This window comes from Nycticebus coucang, chromosome 3, assembly GCF_027406575.1.
Source record: "Nycticebus coucang isolate mNycCou1 chromosome 3, mNycCou1.pri, whole genome shotgun sequence".
NCBI classification, from domain to species: Eukaryota; Metazoa; Chordata; class Mammalia; order Primates; family Lorisidae; genus Nycticebus; species Nycticebus coucang.
Genome location: NC_069782.1, coordinates 117,139,821 through 117,162,418, shown reverse-complemented (window position 1 = coordinate 117,162,418; position 22,598 = coordinate 117,139,821). Strand labels below are relative to the sequence as shown.

Sequence of the window (22,598 nt, the reverse complement as noted above, 5' to 3'; positions counted from 1 at the left end):
TTAAGTTAGCCTTGAGAAATACATTGTTCTCAACTGAATGATAATTATACTTAGAAAATCATGCAAAATAATAAAACTGATTAATTTAGACTTTGTTACACCTGGCAATTCCTTTCTATATCCCTTGTATCAAATGCATGGCCCATTAAAAACTGTTCTACATAAAAATACCCACAGTATTAGTCATCTACACCTTAACATGAATAAGTTTTACTGAATAAATCCACCCAAGGATTTTAAGCTTTAATCCTCAACTGTGAAATAAAACCCAAAAATCATACTGTAATGGAATCCAGGCATTAACTTTGTGCAAGGAATTTTATTGAGTCCAAGAAATCACATCACATAAGTACCTGATTATGTATAAGGTTAGTTCTTATCAAATGAGGTGTATCCTATGAAAGGCCATAAGGCACATTAAGGAAAAAAAAGGAGTTACAAAGCACCACAATAAGATTTTTCTGTGGCTTAAAAATCTTTTCTAAATCAAAATTCAAGAATATAAACATTAATATTTGAAACAGAAAATCAAAAGCATTCTTACCTTACTACATCATCAATATTGTTCCTGTATACGCCTTCAAGTCTTTCTGCAGGAAATCCCATAGCAATAATGTTTGGATAAATATCTGAGTACTTAAATTAAGGAAATAGGCAAGAATGCACATATTTAAAATATTACCTAATTATAAAAAGAAAGCGTCCCCTACTTACAGGTACAACAATTAAAAGCCATCAATGTATTTTATCTATAACCTTTTATGGGCAATTAAGAAATAGTGACAAATACATTAATTGCAAAAGAGAACCTCAAAACTTTTAAAACAATTAGCAAAATAATTTTCAAATCCCTGTACTTGGTACATTAAAAATGAATATAAGGCAAAAAAAAAAAAAGTAACCTGCATATTTACAGTATTTAGGTACAGAAGAAAAACAAAAGCCAAGGGCTTTGAAATCACAGAACTAAAGTATTTTGGAACGAAAGCAAAAAATCAAAACAAAAAAATCTACACTTGCCTAAAATGACTTAACAGTTCAACTTCTATTTTTTCACAGCCAAAGAAGACACCACAGTGTAGTAAAATAGTAGATACAATAAGACTCAGGAAGTCAGATTTAAGAGCTGGCTGTGCCTCTAACCTGTTATACATGGGTCATTTTTGAAGTTTGGAGACACACAAATCAAGAAACATAATAGCCATGTGGATGGAAACAAATGAAGCTCTCCTTGCAACACCAATAAGCCAAGCAAGTTGAAACCTGCACTCACCAATCAGAAAGTACACTATCGACCATGTTTCTTGGAAGTGAAATAATGCACCCTAACAGTCTGCCTCAAACCTTTCATAGTGATCCATATAATTTGAACAAGACACTTAACATTTCTAGACCTTAGTTCTCTATTGTACATGATGATTAGGTTCAAAGAGATAACCAACCACTAAGGTCTATTCCATGCCTTGCTATCTATGACTTGATAATACTGAAATGAGATAGAAAATTTATTATTCCCCCTTCCAATCAATGCACAGTTGACCCTTGCAGAATCTGAGTTTAAACTATGCACTTGCACTTCAATATGGACTTTCTTCTACCTCTGTCACCTGAGACAGCAAAACCAACCCATTTTCTTCCTCGGCTTACTCAACATGAAGATGATGAGGATGAAGACTTTTATGATAATCAACTTTAATTTAATGAACAGTAAATACATTTTCTCTTCCTTATAATTTTCTAAAGAACATTTTTTCTTTAGCTTATTTTAGTAATATGCTATGTAATACATACACAAAATATGTGTTATAAATGACACATATTCTTGGTAAGGTTTCAGTCACTAGTAGCTATTTAGTAAAACTTTAAATTGAGGGAATCAAAAGTCATACCTGAATTTTCAAGTAGGCAGGGGTTCGTACCCTTAACTCCCAAGTTGTGTGTTACATTCAATTATGTTCCAGACTGTATTTGCGTAAAAATAAACCTCAACACTCAAGAAGAATTTATGTGCAACTATAAAAATCACCAACAATCTATGTTTTTACGATTCTTGCCCATCCATCACACCAGTTCTCATTTTTTCTTGAGCTCCATCAATCCTCTCTAATCTAAAAAAGAAAGTGTTCCCTACTTTCAGGTACAACAATTAAAAGAAAGCTAATCTGCCTAAAACCGCCCTTTAAGATTATCTGTAATAATGTCTGTTCATCCACTTCTTAACCCATTTATCTTCCAAATACAATTCAAAATGAATCTAATCCACTGCCCTTTTCACATTATCTTTCTTTCTACAACCTTCACATTATTGAGCTGACTTCAGTAATATTTTCAATCCAAAAAGTTATCAAATTGCTGAAAGCTTTTGATACTTTAATTTTTTAAAAAAGGTTATTATAAACTATATGTTCTATCTGTAAGATAACTATGTACTGACCAGAGAGATCTACGGAATATTTTAAGGAAAAAACTCTGCCCTTGGGCGGCGCCTGTGGCTCAGTCGGTAAGGCGCCGGCCCTATATACCGAGGGTGGCGGGTTCAAACCCAGCCCCAGCTGAACTGCAACCAAAAAATAGCTGGGCGTTGTGGCAGGCACCTGTAGTCCCAGCTACTTGGGAGGCTGAGGCAAGAGAATCGCTTAAGCCCAGGAGTTGGAGGTTGCTGTGAGCTGTGTGAGGCCACGGCACTCTACCGAGGGCCATGAAGTGAGACTCTGTCTTCTACAAAAAAAAAAAAGAAAAAAACTCTGCCCAATAATGTATACAGAGTATATCTTTTGTAGAAGGACGGAAGAAAGGGTATTTACATATATATTTGCTTTAATTTGAGCGCCTACCCTCAACACACGTGTAACACGAATGATGAGAAACTAGTAAAAATATTAAACTATTTTCAATCACTTTACTGGTTTTAGTAATATATATACATATATTTTTTTTGGAGACTGAGCCTCAAGCTGTTGCTTGAGAGTGTCATGGAATCACAGCTCACAGCAACTTCAGACTCTTCAGCTTAAACTATTCTCTTGCCTCAGCCTTCCAAGTAGCTGGGACTATAGGCACCCTCCACAATGCCTGGCTATTTTTTGTTATTGTTGCAGTTGTCATTGTTTTAGCTGGCCTGGGCAGGGTTCAAATCCGCCAGTCCCAGTGTATGTGGCCAGTGCCCACCCACTGAGCTACGGGCACCACCTTGGTTTTAGTAATATTATTGATAGTCTCAAATTATTTTAAGAATAAGCAATGAAGTTATGGTAATAATTTTAAGATTCACAATTAGTATAAGAAAAGAGATAAAATTGTAAAATCAAGAAATGAAGTAAAAAATTAATTAAAAATATCAGTGTATGTTTGTAAAAAGCCTGTATTTTTTAGGCATTTTCACTGAAATGGCCTAGAAACATCACCCTAACAGTAGTAAACACTCCTAGAACACAAATTTTTGTCTTTAATATAGTACACTAAAAGGTACCAAACTTCTTGGAAAAGGAGTTGATACCCGGTCTGAGGAAGGGAAAGCACAGGTAAACCTGGGATGCTTTTTGGTGCCAGACAACAAAAAAGGCTTACAGAGGATTAATGGTCTATGTCAAATAGACATAGGAGCTGGCACAAAGGTCCTAATGACTAGCTGTGATGTCCTAAGTATCAAAGACAAATTTTAAATGGTAAAATAAATTTTAAAACCCTGAACAAAACAAAAATCCCTGAGTCTATAAAGACACTCAAAAGAAAAAAAACAAAAAATACCTTATTCATTTATCACCTTAGCTCTTCACTTTGAAAAATGGTAGAAAGAGAGTCAAATATTCATCTTGCTTTTCCTGTAGTAACTCTACTTAGGGCAACCAAACAGCCCCACTTAACAGGCTCTACTCTACAGAAAACACCAGTTAATAAATGTAAAAGGATAGAATGAGAAAAGTCCTATTTTACAAGCCTAATGATATTAACTGATATATGCAAAGATCAACATATGGTGCTAAACCAGTAAACGGTTGACAAGGAAATGAACTTTTTAATAGAACCAAAACATTACACAAAATATTTTGTAATGTAAGGAGACAAATGCATGTAACTGAACAATTAACAAAAAGATCATCACTGCCCACTTTCAGTGCCCAATTTCAGCATCAACATGAGTCAAGTAGAGATCACATATAATTGGCTCTCATAGATGATGGTATCTGTGTAAAGATACCAACTTAAATCCATCAAGCCTTTAAATTTTTATCTGCAGGAAATACATGGGAGATCTATGAAATATTTTAAGAAAATCTGAGAGAATAAACTAGACAAAATAAGAAGTCTGTAAGATAAGACCCAGTTTCCCTTCAACAAGTGTCTTTGAAAAAAAAAAAAGGAGGATAGGTGGCTGCCCTTGATTTTTAAAGACAAATTTTCTAACAGTCAATTTCATAGGTACAATGCTGGTTTGGATATTATTTTAGATAAAACAGCCACAAAGGACATTTTTGAGCCAACTAGAAAAATTTTAATGTGATCCGGGTATTTCATCAGACGAAAATTTACTGAAATGGAAAGTTGATATAATTAACTAAAAAAAGAGAAAGATTTCAAAGCAGAATGTACAGTGTAACAGATAAAAATGATTATAAACTAACATACTAAAAGTAATAACCTATAGGTGGTCAGAATATAGTTTCCCCCCTCATTTTTAACTTGTTTTGTTCCCTATTTTTGTTACAATACACCTGTACCATTTCTGTAACAGATTTTAAAAGTTATGTGCTTTATAATTATATCCAAGTCTATTTACTAAATGTCATGGCAAAATATTATCTTGCCCGGAAGAATCAGCTCTGTGTATAGTTTTTAAAAGTGCTAAATCCACACCAAAAAAAAAAAATTTAAAGCACCTACGATTTAAATAACATTTTATTATGTCCCAGGAACAATTTTTGCCACTTAAAGAACACATAAAACTCACCCTAAAGACTCCCCCCCAGAACTATTATGATCATCACTTTAACAACACAAATGTTACCTGCTATGTTGTTTTTTCTTTTTTTGAGACAGAGTCCCAAGCTGTCGCCCTGGGTAGAGTGCCATGGCATCACAGCTCACAGCAACCTCAAACTCCTGGGCCCAGGTGATTCTTTTGCCTCAGCCTCACAAGCAGCTGGGACTTATAGGCGCCTGCCACAATGCCCAGCTATTTTTTGGCCCTGGCTGACTGGATTCAAACCTGAGCTACAGGCACCAAGCCAAGCCATGTTATTCTCATATAAGAAAACAACTTCACCTAAAAATGTAGCTCTTATCCAATTATCCAAACATTTCATTCATGAAAAAAATAGAAGAGAGCAGAGGCTTGATCCAGCCTAAATTTAGCAATGCAATCTTTTTTTTTTTTTTTTTGAGACAGTCTCACTATGTCGCCCTCTGTAGAGTGTGGTGATGTCACAGTTCACAGCAACCTCAAACTCTTGGGCTTAAGCGATTCTCTTGCCTCAGCCTCCCGAGTAGCTGGCAGCCTCCACGATGGCCGGCTATTTTTTGTTGCAGTTGTCATTGTTTAGCTGGCCAGGTTCGAACCCGCCAGCCTGGGTAGGTGTATGTGGCTGGCACTGTAACCACTGTGCTACAGTGCCAAGCCAGCAATGCAATTCTTTATTTATTTTTTGGAGACAGAGTCTTAAGACGTGGCTCTCGGTACAGTGTGGTGACATCACAGCACACAGCAACCTCAAACTCTTGGGCTTAAGCGATTCTCTTGCCTCAGCCTCCTGAGTAGCTGGGACTACAGGCACCCGCCACAATGCCCCGATACTTTTTGGTTACAGTTGACATTGTTGTTTAGCAGACCTAGGCTGGGCTTGAACCCGCTACTCACTGAGCTACGGGCACCGAGCCGAGCAATGCCATTCTTCTAAGTGAAAAATCTTTACTTTTTATTTCTGCCTCAAGTGTAAGGCAATGGAAAATGTCAGGAAAAAATAAGGCACAGAAGCAGCAGTAAAGAATGCAAAGCAGTTGTAGCTCCCATCACTCTGGAATTCCTATAAAAATGATATAAATATATTTTGGTCAAAAATATAAATTGAATCATCTATGTTTTTCTGAACAATGAAATTCTTTTTTATTTTATTTTATTATTATTTTTTTAATGAGACAGATTCTCAAGCTGTCGCCCTGGGTAAAATGCTGTTGTGTCACAGCTCACAGCAACCTCAAACTATTGGGCTTAAGCGAGTCTCTTGCCCCAGCGTCCCACATACCTGGGACTACAGGCGCCCACCACAACTTATGGCTGTTTTGTTGTTGCAGTTATTATTGTTGTTTTAGTTGGACTGGGCCTGGGTTCGAAGCCATCAGCCTCAGTGTATGTGGCTGGCACCCTACCCACTGAGCTACGGATGCCACCCCAATGCAATTCTTTATTAAAAGAATAATAATAGGGCGGCGCCTGTGGCTTAAGGAGTGGGGCGCCGGTCCCATATGCCGGAGGTGGCGGGTTCAAACCTAGCCCCGGCCAAAAACCAAAAAAAAAAAAAATAATAATAATAATAATAATAGTTAGTATTACCACTAACCCTAGAGTTTATCTACCCTAAACCATTAATTTCAGTAAGATTTCTAGTAAGACATTCTCCTCACAGAAAAGCACAGAAGTACAAAGCCACCTTGAAATGTGGTCATCCTAGCCAGGAATAAGCTCAAATTAGCCTCAGTCCATTTTTGCTGCTGTAGAATACTACAGACTACGCAACTTACAATCAACAAAAATTTATTTTGCTCACTGCTCTAAAGGCTACAAAGTCAAAGGGCATGGCATTACATCAGGCAAGGACCTTTTTGCTGAGTTATCCCATGATAGAAAGTGAAAGATAAAGAAATGCATGAATAGAAAAAAGGGAGCAAAGCTCCCAAGATTATCTTATCTGCTACCATGATAAAAAACAATCCATTCCTAATGACAAAACCCTTGTGACCTAATCACTTTTTAAAGGTCCCATCTCTTAATAACATCACAATGGCAATTAAATTTGAATATGAGTTATGGATAGGACATTAAAACCATACCAGCAAATAAGGTAGCAAAGGATTTGCTTAAGAAAACTTGCCTGTAACTATACATAAATGGGTGTTACATACTTTTAATGTACATACTTTTTAATGTAAACTCAGAGGGCCCCCTACTTCATTCACACAATTATTCAAACAGACAACACAGTGAACATTCTGTGTAAGGAGTCTGAGAATAAAGGGCTATGTGAGGACTCAGATGTACAATAGTGATAAAGCCTCTTTCATATAAAAGATCAAGATATTTGAGATAAAGAGGCAGGGATCAATTCTGTGTGAGCATAAATAAAGCTTCACCAACTAGGTAATATATTAGATAATCCTTAAGAGGTAAGTTAGATACCAATAGGTCGAGAAAGAAATAATAGTAGTTAGAACATTCCAAGCAGAGGCTAGAACAGAGATAGGGAGATACATAAAATACTAATACCTAGTGAGACTTCCAATTAAAAAAGAAAAAAAAATTTTTTTAATATTCAGCAAAAAGCAAGCAGTTCAGTGCAGCTTACACACAAACTATCTGAAGAATGTGGGGTACAATTTTAAGGATGCTATGGCAGGTCGTTCAAAATAATCAGACAGATAAGGAGTCAAAGGCCAGGATCTACATGGGAGCCCCTTGCAGCACAATAATCTTGTTCATAGTCCTTTAAACAGAGTTTAGAAATTCAATCTTTTAATTAAGGTTTCATTTGCCTCAAATTCTCACCTTCTTTATTCATACAGTTTGAGATTTTACCTAACACAATGTCATCCATTAGTAGAAAGACATAGACAACTGGTATCTTGTGAGTATCTTGTGCCAAACAGCACGCCATTGCTTTCTCACTTAATCCTAACAATCTTATAATGTAATAATACAATCTCACAGATGACAACAGTGAGGGTCAAAAAGACTGTGTAATTTGCCCAAGGTCCCAAAGTCAATAAGTAATAAGTCATGATTCTAATCCAAGTTATATACAAAACTCCACAGCCTAAACTTTTAAATACCATATTGCCTCACCAGAGATTAAGAGTTTTGTATTTCCAAATAAAAATATAATTTTTCAAAGCACATTCAAATAAAAGCGTTTTACCAATTTACAGTTACATTACTAATGAAATGCTAAAACTGAAAAATTTCTAAAAGACAATACAAAACTAATGTTGGCATCTATCTAAATGAGCACTGAATCTTGAGCCAAATATTTCTTATGCTGAGAATTATACTAATAAAAAAAGTTTTCTAGGCGGCGCCTGTGGCTCAGTTGGTAAGGCGCCGGCCCCATATACTGAGGGTGGCGGGTTCAAACCCGGCCCCGGCTGAACTGCAACCAAAAAATATCCGGGCGTTGTGGCGGGTGCCTGTAGTCCCAGCTGCTTGGGAGGCTGAGGCAAGAGAATCGCTTAAGCCCAGGAGTTAGAGGTTGCTGTGAGCTGTGTGATGCCATGGCACTCTACCGAGTGCCATAAAGTGAGACTCTGTCTCTACAAAAAAAATATATATATATATATTTTCTAATATCCATCATTTATGCTTCTCTATGCGTTAGTTTCATATGACATGCACTAAAATTTTTTATGACATACTTTTCTAAAAAGTACTTTAAGCCACCTAGGAATTGAGGAACTAAAAAGAAAAAAAATATATATATATAATTTCTAATACAAAACAAATTCACACCTGACATTTTTCTGAATATGGAGTGTTTAATGTGAAATCTTAATCTAATGACTTCTAAGTACTAAGTATAAAGAATTATACTGACTAAGGAAAGCTGAATATTTCTGGCATCTAGAGATCTACTTGCAGGCAGTGTGGCACAATGATTAGTGACATATATTCTAGAGCCAAATAGCCTGAACTTGAAACTCCCAGCTTTATTTACTGTGTAACTTTAGGCAAGTTACATACTCTGTGCCTGTTTCTAAGTAAAATGGGGCTAAAAAAGATATGTATGATATAGTTAGATATAGATATAGAGTTGTTATGAGGATTAAATGAGCTAGTATATCAACACTTATAACATAGTGATGAACAAATGGTACTGCCTTATCCCATAAGAAGCCATCATTACTACTTTTTTCAATGAGTGACATGTGAAATAACCTAATCCTTCTGAAGAGTATCAAAGCATAACAGAAATTTAACTCTTTGAAATCTTTATTATATCAATTTGCCTTTTAAGCATGTCTTTTCTTTGAGACAGGATCTCACTCCATCACAGGCTGGAGTGCAGTGGGGTCATCATAGCTCACTGCAGCCTCAAACTCCTAGGCTCAAGCAATCCTTCTGCCTCAGCCTCCCTAACAGCTGGTACCACCAGCCTGAGTCACCACATTCAGCTAATTTTTCCATTTTTTTTTTTGTAGAGACAAGGGTCTCACTTTTGCTCAGGCTGGTCTGGAACTCCTGACCTCAAGTGATCTTCCTGCCTTAGCCTCCCAGAGTGCTAGGATTTCAGGCATGAGCTACCATACCTGACCTAAATCCCGTATTTGTTTTATTATAAAATTTAAAATATGTAAAATATTATTTCAAAAGAAAAAAATCATTTTCTTACAGTATCAGTGAAGGTTATATACACCTTAAGAAGAGAAGTAGAAAAAATGCATACAGGGCACGTTTTATCTTGTCTAGGGTGGATGGCTGCCACAGTTCCGGGAGATTTGAGATATACTAAACAGTTTTTTCCCCTCCACCTCTGAGCAGATGAATTAAATTTGTTTTGTTTTAAATGAGTATAATTTATATACAACAAAATACACAGATCTTAAGTGATTAGTTTTGATGAATTTTGATAATTACATATAACCATGTTTGAACAGTCTTGATTTTGGTGATACAAAGATCCTTTTTCACCACAGAATAATGTGCAAAGGAAGAAAATTAATAGTAATTAAGTTCTAAAGTCTGTCCATAGAAGTTAATTTAATCCCTAATACAATAAATTTATCATATAATAATGGGGCTATTTTATCAGCTAAGTAAATCTTTTGTTTGATTTATTGAGACAGGGTCTCACTCTGCTGTCTAGGCTAAAGTTCAGTGGCATCAACACAGCTCACTGCACCTTCAAACTCCTGTGTTCAAGAAATCTTCGCCTCAGCCTCCCAAGTAGCCACCACACCTGGATAATTTTTTTTATTTTTTATAGAGACAGGTTCTCATGTACTTGCTAGGTTGCTCAGGCTGGTCTCAAACTCCTGGGCTCAAGTGATATACCTATCTCCGCCTCCCAATGTGTTAGGATTATAGGTGTGAGCAGCCTTGCTTGGTCTAAGTAAATTCTTATTGTCTGTCTAGGTTTCCAGTCATAAATGAAAGCACTGAAAATATGTTCCAAGTTTCATCTAATTAACAAAATATCTTTTATTAAACAACCTCTGAGTCAAAAATCTAAATAAAATCTTATTTCAAATTTACATTTGCACTTAAATTATGCTAGAAATTTAACAATAGTTTTCAAATAGGATAAAACTAAAAATAGCTCCATAAATCTGTTTTATAAGAATATGTTCCTGGCCAGATGTGGTGGCTCACACTATAATCCTAGCACTCTGGAAGGCTGAGGCAGGTGGACTGCTTGAGCTCAAAGCTCGAATCCAGCCAGTGCAAGAGTGAGACCCCATCTGTAAAAAAAGCCAAGCACTGTAGCAGGCGCCAGTAATCCCAACTACTTGGGAGGCTGAGACAAGAGAATAGCTTGATCCCAAGAGTTTGAGGTTGCTGTGAGCTGGGATGCCATGGCATTCTACTGAAGGTGACAAAGTAAGACTCTGTCTCAATAAATAAATTAATTAATACAAAAGAATATGTTCCTGACATGTATACTAAATCTTATTCTAAGTTCACTAAAAATAAAGCAGTTATAGTGTTTAACATACATATGCATCCTTATCACTAAATAACTTATAAACTAAAATTTAATTTTACAAATCATTATGTACATTATGTATTTACAAATCATGATTTATTCTGCCATAATCATTTTAAGAAAAATAATTTCTAGAGACCAGAGATGTTATTTTTAAAATTACAGTAAACTAAAAGTTGCAGTAACAACATAAAGCTGTAACATGTGAGTGACAAAATAGAAAAAGATAATGCAGTTTTAGAGAGGTAATAAATAAAAAGCATCAAAAGTAAATCTGATATTGTCTGGCTCATAAAAGGAACACTGAGCTAAGAATAAAGTCAAACAAGAGAAGATAAAAGGAATAAGCAAGTTAGTCAATACTAGGACTTACCCATTAATTTTATTTACCAGGAATTTCAGGAGCTTTTCCCTGCTTTCTGTCAGTGCTTTCAACCAACACACAGGCTTATTATGAGAGGACAAGAAATTCTTAAGTTACATCAACAGGTTTACATTTCTTTCAACAAACTTTTGTCCAATTTAAACTTAAATACTTTCAAGTATGTCACAGTTAAATTCTTATTATCAACTCTTCTAATTTAATTATGCTTTAAATATCACTGTTGTGCACTCTTAAGACTTCCTTAATGAAAGATTTTATATTTCTTACTAGATTTTGTTTTTCCCCATTAAGTTTGCTGAATGTTGACAATGGCTTTGCCTTCCTAGTTGAAGATTCACATTGAAAGCAAAGCAGAAATAGCGAAGTTCCTTGAATTTTCGAGGATAAAGTCCTAATTGTTCATTTTTTAAGAACAGTTTGTCTTAATACATAAAGCTTATTCCTGTATAGATCAAATTAATGTAGGCTAAAAACTTATTTTCTAAAGGGAAAAACGTACATAGGTATAAAAGCTTTAACTAAAATTTTTAAAGAGAATGAGTGCTCCCAAAGTGGGAGTTTTAAGAGTAAAGAAGGAATAACACACGAACATTTAAATATTTACGAGGTCCTGGATCCTGTACTAAGCACTTAATGAATATTGTCATTTAATATAGAAGACCAAGGTTTCATTCCCAGCTGTGCAACTTAAAGCCTATGACCTCAGGTAAGTCATTCAATCTCTGGGTCTCAAATATTTTTGTTTTGTTCTTCTGCACAATAATGATAATAGCTCTTGCTATAATCTCTTCACTGACTGTCTGACAAACCAAATGGATATCTAAAAGTATCTTTAAATCTATAAAAGTGCAAAGGGCTCTATAATTGTAAATAGGAGATTATTAGAGGTTGTATAAGTTAAAAACGTCCTGTTTAGTTCACGAGGCAACTTCAGTGTGGTGCTTTTATAAACAAATTACAAAAGAAGGAATTCTGATATATTAACTGAAGCACAAATTTTAGGTTTCTTTTAATACTTTCTAGTTAATCTTTTAGAATTGCCAATTTAAGAAAGGCAAACTGACTCTCAAATAATCTCTGAACTCTAATTATAGTTTTTACTTCTCCAAATAATCCTAATTGCTAATATTTCATTTTTTTATATTATATGATCTTGGTATGGCTAAAGTTTTTTGCACATTTTTTGCTTAGAAACAAGTTATGATCTCACTTTCTATATGGAAATATCACACTCTTCAAAAGTAACATAAGAATTGCTAGAAATTTTTCTACTGTGTAGTGCTATAAATTGGTTCATTTAGCAAGAAATCTAGCAACTTGTAAGAAAGAACTATAAAACTGTTATAATTTTTTTTTTCTTTCTTAAGACAGAGTCCCACTCTGTCACTCAGGCTAGAGTGTAGTGGTCTTGTAATAGCTCACAGAACCCTCAAACTCCTGGGCTCAAGCAATCCTCCCATCTCAGCCTCCTGAGTAGCTAGAACTACAGGCAGAGGCCACCACATCTGGCTAATTTTTCTATTTTTTGTAGAAATAGAGTCTTATTCAGGCTTGTCTCTAACTCCTGGCCTCAAGTAATTCTCCCACTTGGCCTCCCAGTATTAGGATTTATAGGCATGAGCCATGGAACCAAGCCACACTGTTATGCTTTTAATCCAGCCGTACCATTCTAGCAATATACTCTAGGAAAATAAACAAAAAGTAAATTCTATACAGATAATCACAACAGTGTTGTTTATATAAGAAAGAAAAAGAGAAATAACCCTGTAACAGTATGGTAAGCAAACCATGGTATTCAGCCTAGCCTGATGAAATATTACCTATCTAGCCTTAAAAGTAAGTACCTATTAACAGGTAAGAATCATATTTGTGAAAAAACAGACCATAGAACAGGACAAAAACACTGATTACAACTATGTAATATGTGCACATATACATTAACAGAGAAAAATAATTTCTGTGACAAACCTGAAATAGAACTAACTTTTTTTCCAACTGAACTCATTATATTTAAGTTAATTTTAAAGCAATTAATAGCAGATATATTAAAATTATACTCAGTTAAAAAATTAAGTTTTTAAAGAAACAATGAAAGATTATGAACCTCAACTATTTAATTTTAAGCAAATTAGTACTTCAGAAAAATATCTTGGCTCAGCACCTGTAACACAGTGGTTATGGCGCCAGTCACATACACAGAAGGTAGCGGGTTTGAACCCAGCCCAGGCCAGCTAACCAACAATGATAAATGCAACAAAAAATAGCCAGGCATTGTGGTGGGTGCCTATAATCCCAGCTACTTGGGAGGCTGAGGCCAGAGAATTGCTTAAGCCCAAGAGTTACTCTATCGAGGGTGACACAGTAAGACTTTGTCTCAAAAAAAAAAAAAAGAAAAGAAAACAAGAAAATTCTCTTTTTACATTGATAATGTTAGCAATACTTTAAAATCCAAAGTATAATGTACTCATTGTATTGGGTAAAGGCTTATTAGCCCTCCTAACTAACTTTATCAATTTCTTTTCATAGGCAGTTTATTATGAAATAATCTGTCAAGCTTACATCGTGAACCTTTAAAAATTTAAGTTGCCCAATTAACTGGTTTTAATGAGTATACCAATTACCTTCTTCCCAGCTCTCTAGATGAATACGATTTCCTGTTTCAGAACTCTGCTGCTGTTAAAACACACAATACATATATTCCTCTACAGTTTTGCTCTCCCTAAAAGAAATTTAGGACTGATCATTAATGACTAAATCAAATAAAACATGGATTTAACTTACATAACAGCTTTCAAAAAGATTACCAGCTCAATGAATGCATTAGACATACTTGTCAACAGCATTATATACATGGACTAAGCCAAATGCTAACTATTTTTTTTTTTTTTTTTTTTTTTTGTAGAGACAGAGTCTCACTTTATGGCCCTCGGTAGAGGGCCATGGCATCACACAGCTCACAGCAACCTCCAACTCCTGGGCTTAAGTGATTCTCTTGCCTCAGCCTCCCGAGTAGCTGGGACTACAGGCGCCCGCCACAACGCCCGGCTATTTTTTGGTTGCAGTTCAGCTGGGGCGGAGTTTGAACCCGCCACCCTCGGTATATGGGGCCGGCGCCTTACCGACTGAGCCACAGGCGCCGTCCCCAAATGCTAACTATTAATAATTTTCTATAGCAAAATCACAATAAGGCATATAAAAATTGCAAAAGTTAAAATTATACTGGTTCAACATTACTATGAAGTTCCCGAGAGTATTTTTAATTACTCTAATATTTATATTCAATGATACATTTTTATAAATATAGTTCATTCTGCTTATAAAAGCCATGCTTTTATCATATATTTTACCAAAAGTGATTACCCTAAGATGCTAGGTTTTTGTGACTCTATGATTATGCAAAAAGATATAAGACCAGTAACTTTTATAGAAATGAAAACATTCTAACAGATAAGGTGCAAAAGATGCCAAGTAGTCTGAGAACAAAAACCTAGTTGTAGTACCAATTCACATATTCTACCTGAAGAAAAAAAAAATTCCAAAATTTCCATCTGTACTGATTTTGTAGGTACAAACATGAACTCATTTACCAATATTAAAAACCTAATATACACTAAGTACTAAGAAAACGTAGTTCTAATATAAAAGTGTCTCCAGCAAGTGGGTTTTCTTTTCCCTAATAAACAATAATCGCAAAACTCTTGTATTTGCTTAACAATCAAAATTTACCTTTCAATGAAAGTCCTGTTCATTTGAAAACATTTTAAATGAGATAAGTTCCAAACAAGTGTGTGCTGAACAGCTTCATTTTATATTTGGCTTGAAAATAATAAAATCAAATCTCTTTATTCTATACTGTAACCCAGGAAATCACTTGGAAATGAGTTGCTTTTTTCCCAATTGGCAAAAACAGCTTTGCCTAAGTGCAGAATTGTAGATTAGAGAAAAAAGTGAACTAGAAATGTATGTGAATTTTAAAATATAAAGACAAATATATTGTGTGTCCATCCATTAATATGAATGAATCACAGATTTTATAACTGTCTTGTTCTAATATTATAAATTTACTATTTCCACTGATAGATTTTAATCATTTTCTCAACTTTAAAATAATTTGAAAAATAAATTATTTAAAAATTTTGAAATCACAAATACTAAAATACTAGTCCAAATCCATAGTTTAAAGTTTAATCACAGGCAATTTTAAAATGCACTAATAGAGAGGCTGGGTGCCAGTAGCTCAGTGATTACGGTGCCAGCCACATACATCAGGGCTGGGAGGTTTGAACCTGGCCCGGGCCTGATAAACAACAATGATAACTACAACAACAGCAGCAAAAAACATAGCCAGGCATTGTGGTGGGAGCCTGTAGTCCCAGCTACTTGGGAGGCTGAGACAAGAGAATCTAAGCCCAAGAGTTAGATGTTGCTTTGAACTGTGACCCCACGGCCCTCTACCCAGGGCAACATAGTTGAGACTCTGTCCCAAAAAAAAAGGTAAAATAAAATGCACTACTAGATACTAGAATAAGTATACAATACTTGGTTTGAATAAATAACACACTTACTATTGGTAAGCTACCTATAAATGCCTGTTATGGAAAGAATACTACTTTAGTATGAACCCAATTATTATAATTGTGTGGGAAAGCACAATTACTGATCATAATTGGTTGTGAAATCTTTATATTCAAAGACTATACACAAAATTTAGAAAAGCACTAAACTAAAACTTAAAAGAAAAAAATATAAAGAATGTCAGCCTTTTCGACTAGTAAATAAACTTTTAAAACACAAAGTTCAATACACAGGAAAATAAAAATACCAATAGTTAAATGGGAAGCATAGGAATCAAAACAAGGGATGGTAACTCTTAACACCTCGTACCCTTTTAATACTATTAAGTAAACAGACAAACTTTTAGTATTTGGATAAAATTCTTACCTACATGTGTGCCTTACTTAAGAGAGATAATTTATGTGCACATCTGTCTATCCACAAAGGTCCAAAATAGTATCATTCTTTACAAGGCCTACAATTCAGTCCTGACCAAAGTCTATAAACTGATGCTAATAAACCAATCTACTTTTCTAAAAGATATTAATCTAAAAATTTACAAGATGCTTCTTGCACAAAATACATTGGCCCCCAGACACAAAGTATCTTTTGAAAATGTAAAATCAAACTCACATTTAAACGTAAATATTATTTTTGATCATATTTTATTACTTGGCATGATAAACTTCCCAAGAAAATAAAAACAATGTTGACATAATAAAAAAAAAATAGATTAATCAGATTCTATTAAGCCAAATATGTAATTTTAAAGACTTCTATACAACCTGGTAAGACCAAGTGCCTAGCAGTGAACAGAAAAGTTATAGATTCAAATTCTAGAGTGGCTTAAAATTCAATAGCAAAATTTTAAATAGGGAAGCTCATTTGCATACTAACAAAACTGAAGTTGAACAAGAAAAAAAAGTGAGATCTTGAAAAATATTTAAAGCAAATCTTTAAGGTATTCTTACTAAATTAGTTTCCTGTTTTCTACAGTAATAAATTCCTAAATGTCTCTACTTGATAGGAAAACTACAATTTAAACATATCAAAATCTTACATAACTTAGTATCTCAAGATAAAACATGATGCCTTGAGTTAACGATCCAAACAATCTAGTAAAAGTGAATGACTAAAAGCCAGGCTTTCATTACATAATCTTTAGTTCTCAACCAGCACCTTTGTATTTTAGTAGAAAAATATAAACAGTAGCCTATTAGGTTTCATTTTTGTAAAAGTTTATGATTTGGTGTTAGTCTTAAAAACAAACAAACAAACAAAAAACTCACATAATTAGTAGGTGATTCCAAAGACAGAGATGTCAAAACCACTTATATCACTAAATTATCTTAACTTTTCCCTGCATTTGAGTAACAGATGGCAGGCCTTAGTTCTTGGACACTACACAATAACCACAATCTGTGTGACCTTTTCAATATTAAAAAGAATTCAAATAGACTTAAAAAACACCTTACCATATTTTACAATATTACACATAAACATGACTACAGCCTAGACATGCAAAATTATATCATACTTCAGTATACTAGTTATTTATTTTATATAGATGTCCTACAGCTAGTCCATGAGAATTACTCAGATGTAAGAGTGTTTCTTGGGTTGCCAAAAAAACCTATACATATACTCTCAAATAAAATATTTTGCCATTACTGTTTTCATTAGCATCCAAGAAGATGTATACCACACCTAAATCAAAATTTACTTAAGAGTTGAAACAATTTTGTCTCGTTTGGAAAATGTTACTTTAATGTTAATTTTGTTTTTAAAAAGAGAATAATGTTTCTACCTAATATTTAAAATATTTTTTCTAATGACATGAATTTAATGAATATACCTCCCCAATAAATAATTATTTCTGTATTACACTTGGATATCGGAGGGAGTCATTTGTCAGATCATTTATTTCAACATAAGTCCTACAACTTTCACTAGCTTGCACACTGGTTCTAGTCCATTAATTAAAAAATGATCAAATAAAAAGGCCTGAGGCACAAACACACAAGAATTATCATTTACCTAATAAAATTATTTGTGTTAGTATCTGATACTTCAAAATACAATCTGATAAAGCAAATGCAATTTTTAACCACAAACTACTACTGATTAAAATGCAAATGTACATAAATATCACATCAATTTCCTAAACAATTATCCAAATATAAACCATATCATCCAAAATATGCTTCAGAGAACAGTAATATCATTACAAGCCAATACCCCTTCTGACTGAAAAACAAAAAGCAACAGTGTGTTGTAACCAATTTAGTATAAAACTAATGGGATTATTTATTCAAATTACCTTCTATGTCTACTTTAATTTCAAGAAAATATAATATTCCTACAATAGGAAAAATAAATTGATAAGTCAAAAGTATTTAGATAAAATTTTATTTTGTCTCACTTACATAAGTAAAATAAGCTTTCAATATTGAGTAATCAATAGAGGTCCTACAAGTAATTTAGGAAAAAAAAAAGTTTTAAGCCTCCAATACTTCAGATATTTTTTATTTAAGAGATTCTGATTTTGTGAATCAAAATCATGAAAATCTTAAGTCTCCTCTAAAAAAAGAAATCAGAAAATAAGAGAAAAGATATCACCCAAAAAGGAAAGGAGTTTAATGTATAAGTACAAGAAAATGATTAAGTATTTCTGATGATTTCACCATTTAAAATAATTAAGGCAATTATGGAGTGCTATGAAAATTGTGTTTAAAATAAAAAACCAACCTTAAGTTCACAATGAATTAGACTTTAAAATATATGCAAATGAAAACTGGAAGCTAATATGAAAACACGAAATTTTAGAGAAGTAGGACAATGGGTGATTTTTTAAAATCTCTTTAGTCATGTTTCTATAAAAAATGTTCTTAAGTACAATAAGCAAATGGGGTTTTTTATATGGAGTTTTTAATATTTATATGGAGTTTATTATATTTATGAAATAAATACCATAAGCCTTATTCATTTACATTACAGCAAAGAATGCTGTTGTTTTTTTTTAGCTAATTATTTATTCTGGTTTTAAAATATTTATCAGTATCTCTGAATAGCTCCTGTAACTTCAAAAAGAATTTTAACACTCAAAATTTTCATTTCATAAGAATTTTAAAAACAAGGCCTTGACATTTTATTATGCACGTGCAAAGCTAGAAGAAAAGTAAATTGTAAAATTAAGCAAACAGAAAAAATTCATAGCAAACAACCTATTCCTAGAACACTTTCGTAATTACGTGTGTCGGCCCTAAAAACAAAACCAAACCAAAAATTCAGAATTTACTAAAGCTATTCCCTTGGCATCTTCCCAATCCACTCTTTCCCTAAAATTTCTTATTAATTAAAGCTTTTAATTTAAATAAAGCACTTTAATTCAAAAGGCTGAGACAGCAAATCTACAGCTTAGAAAACAATTTAACACATGAATCAAAGAACCTTAGAGTCAGCCCTAGTCTCTTCTCCTCAAAAGATTTGAAAAGTTTTTATAACTTGTCAGAAATTTGCCATTTTACGTCTGTACATTTAATCGTTATATCTGACTATATCAAAAAGCAGCTTTAGAATAAAAAAGATTAAAGAATGTATTAAACAACAACAAAAAAATACTGGGAGCAAAGTAACTCCTAGCAGCTCAGCAATTACATAACTAAAAAAAAGATTAAAAAGTACTGGCAAAGTAACGTTAAAATTGCTTTCTTTTAATAAAGCATATCCATCTTGCTAGCAGTTCTATGTATCTTCCTTCTAATACTACATACACTATTACACTTACAAAAGTTAAAAAAAAAATCTTTAACCTTTTCTAGCAGAAGTTCAAAGCAACACTTTCACAATCAGCCAAAGAACACGTAAGACCTCTTCAACTAAACCTTTTTTGTTACTAGGGATACCTTTTGTGACAAACTTCTTATCAGAAAGAATACTGGCCTAGCAGCAGTCACCCCAAAACCTAGATGCTAGACACGGTTCCAACATTTATTAGTAATTCTTAAATTCCACACCAGAGGGTAAAGTATACATATACCAGACACTTTATACAGCATTTTGGGCAAGATAATCGTGGGGCAGGGGTCCTATGCACTGTAGGATGGTTAGTAGCACCCCTGGCTGGCTTCAACCCACTAACCAATAACACACCCCACTGCCCCAGAGGTGACAAAAAAACAAAATGTCTACACTGCCAAAAATTCCAGAACAGGTAGGAGGGGATCACCCCCGGATGTCAACCAAAGCCCTCATAAAACCTAAAAACCATAGTACAAATTAAGGATTTTTCCCCTACAATGGGGTTGTGGAAACTGGGATTCACTAAGATTAAGCAGCGTGTCCTTTATTATTACACAACTGGTAAGTGGCTGTGCAGGGAGTTAATCTATACTTTAGGTCTGACGGACTCCAAATCTATGCTTCTTCCATTCCACCACGCATCCTTTCTAACTTCACTGACTCAGCTATAAAATAAGGATAATATTTTCCATGCTGAACTTTTTGAGTTTCCAGGTCAGATGAGACATTACATGTATAAACTCTATTATGTAAAGGAGTATAACATATTAAGGGTTTGCTTGATGGGAGATAAGGTAATATCATAGTTCTCAAAATGTGATTCCCAGACCAGCAGCATCACCATCATCCTTAGAACTATAAATTCTTAGGCCCCAACCCAGACCTACTAAATCAAAATTCAGGGATGGAGCAAGCCATCTATAGTTTAACAAGCCCTTCAGGTTATTCTGATGGACACCAAAGTATGAGAACCTGTTATGTAACATAATGGGAAAAACACTGCATCAAAGTGCTCCCAAACCCCACATTCTTCTTTGGACTCAAGAAGGTTTCAACATATTACCGATTCAAACTGAGCTAATTCCTAAACGACACATACATACACACACACAAAAAAAAAAAAAAGAAAAGAAAAATGTAATGCTTGCTCCGTCTGCCTCTTAGGTTACCTCTATTTTTCTCTGCAAAATCAAATGAGCTAATGATTAAGAAATTGTTTTGTTACACAAAAAATACTAAACAAATAAGACACTGTCAGAGAATATGCTAGTTAATTCTACTACATTTATTAAAAAGAATATAACCTTAGATTCCAGCCCTCAACATTTTACATAAACAATTATGTCAAAATGTTGAATAAATTTTACATGGTCAAAATAAGCCTGACAAGCACTATTTCCATTATTATGAAAAAAGGAAAAGAAAGAGAGAAAAAGAAAAGCTTAAGTATGCCACTTAACACTATCTGACAGATTCAGAATAAAATAATTCATACTTACACATTTAAGAAATTAATACCTAAAAAAAAAAAAAAAAAAAAATCAAGCTTAATAACATCCCTAAAACTTATTTTAAAAGTTTTCAGTTCTATTTTATTTAGTCTCTAATCAGTCTGGAGCAACCAGAACACTCAAAAAGAAGTCTCACTAATTCAAGACATAAGACTTTCAAATGGGAAAAATACTGCATTTTGAAATGAGCAAAAGGTTGTTGACAACTTTAAACCTGATACCATATTTATCAATCACTTTAAAATACATCTAATCTAAGGAATACCTGATTCAAATCCCAATAAATTTCATAATACCTTAAATATTTACATCTTTTTCAAAAGATGGAAAATATTAAATAAAAGTCACAAAATACAATCTTTGCAATTACTACTAAAGAGAAAATATTACTGAACTATAGCCTGAAAAATCTACAAACATCAAAGGAAATAAAAGTCTTAAGCTATTCTGAAGGGCCATAATAATATTAAATCAACAATAAGTTTTAGGTAGGTAGTGATATAAAGCAAAAACAAAAAATAAGTGCATGGGGGAGTTGGAAGAGAAACTGGTTTTTAACTCAGCTTGTGCTCAGGTATCAAAATCCATATTTAGGGCAGCACCACCTGTGGCTCAAAGGAGTAGGGCGCCGGCCCCATATACCTGGAGTTGGTGGGTTCAAACCCACCCCGGCCAGAAACTGCAAAAAAAAAAAAAAAAAAAAAAAAAAAAAAAGCATATTCAATTATTAAAGAGTTGTATTAAAATACAGCTAATTTACAAAACACATAAAATACACAAAAATCACATAACCAGATAGTCACATATATAATTAGAGTATATTTATTCTGTAATACAAAACAGGAAAAAAAAAACCTAATTGGAAATCAACTGATTTACTGTTGAAGAGTACTGTGATACAGATGAAAGACCAGTAGAAGGCAAAGCAAAACAAAAAAAAAAGATTCTTATGTCTTTACTGGGCAGAATGCAAGCTTATTCTGTTTTTCTCCATACTTGATAAGAAAGTATAAAGAAAAATAATCTTTTAGCTCTTTCTTTTCATTCCTAGGGCCTAAAATATACTGAGAATCTTGGCCAAATGTGAAACTGGGACACAGAAATATAGAGGTTTAACATTAAAGTTCCTGTATTAGCCCATTACGGATTACATTAAATAGAAATTTTATTGTAATAACTGTAACTTGGCATTCAGCTGCATAACTCCTCCAAAAAGCTGAATTAAAAGAAAATGCTAAGAAATATACTTTTACTCATAAAAATTTATGTAACTCTTATCAGACAAGTTTTATTACATTTGAGGCACAGATTACTTTTTTGTGAATAAAAATACATATTTAAATTTATCTTCAATACTGAAGAAAATTTAATATTAATACATTTTCATTTTTAAATTCTACTTCATTATGCTATAATTTCATCTTAAATATTTTGAGCAAA

The 22,598-nt window shown here is 33.6% G+C and overlaps 1 protein-coding gene across 1 annotated transcript in view; it reads right to left on the bottom strand.

Moving 5' to 3' along the window:
- The window catches only part of PTEN (phosphatase and tensin homolog), a 103,936-nt gene that overhangs the window by 75,125 nt on the left and 6,213 nt on the right, over positions 1-22,598 (bottom strand). Inside the window, exon 2 of the mRNA XM_053582504.1 lies at positions 545-629. Coding sequence (XP_053438479.1) covers positions 545-629 — 85 coding nt within the window. The remainder of the gene's footprint in view (positions 1-544; positions 630-22,598) is intronic.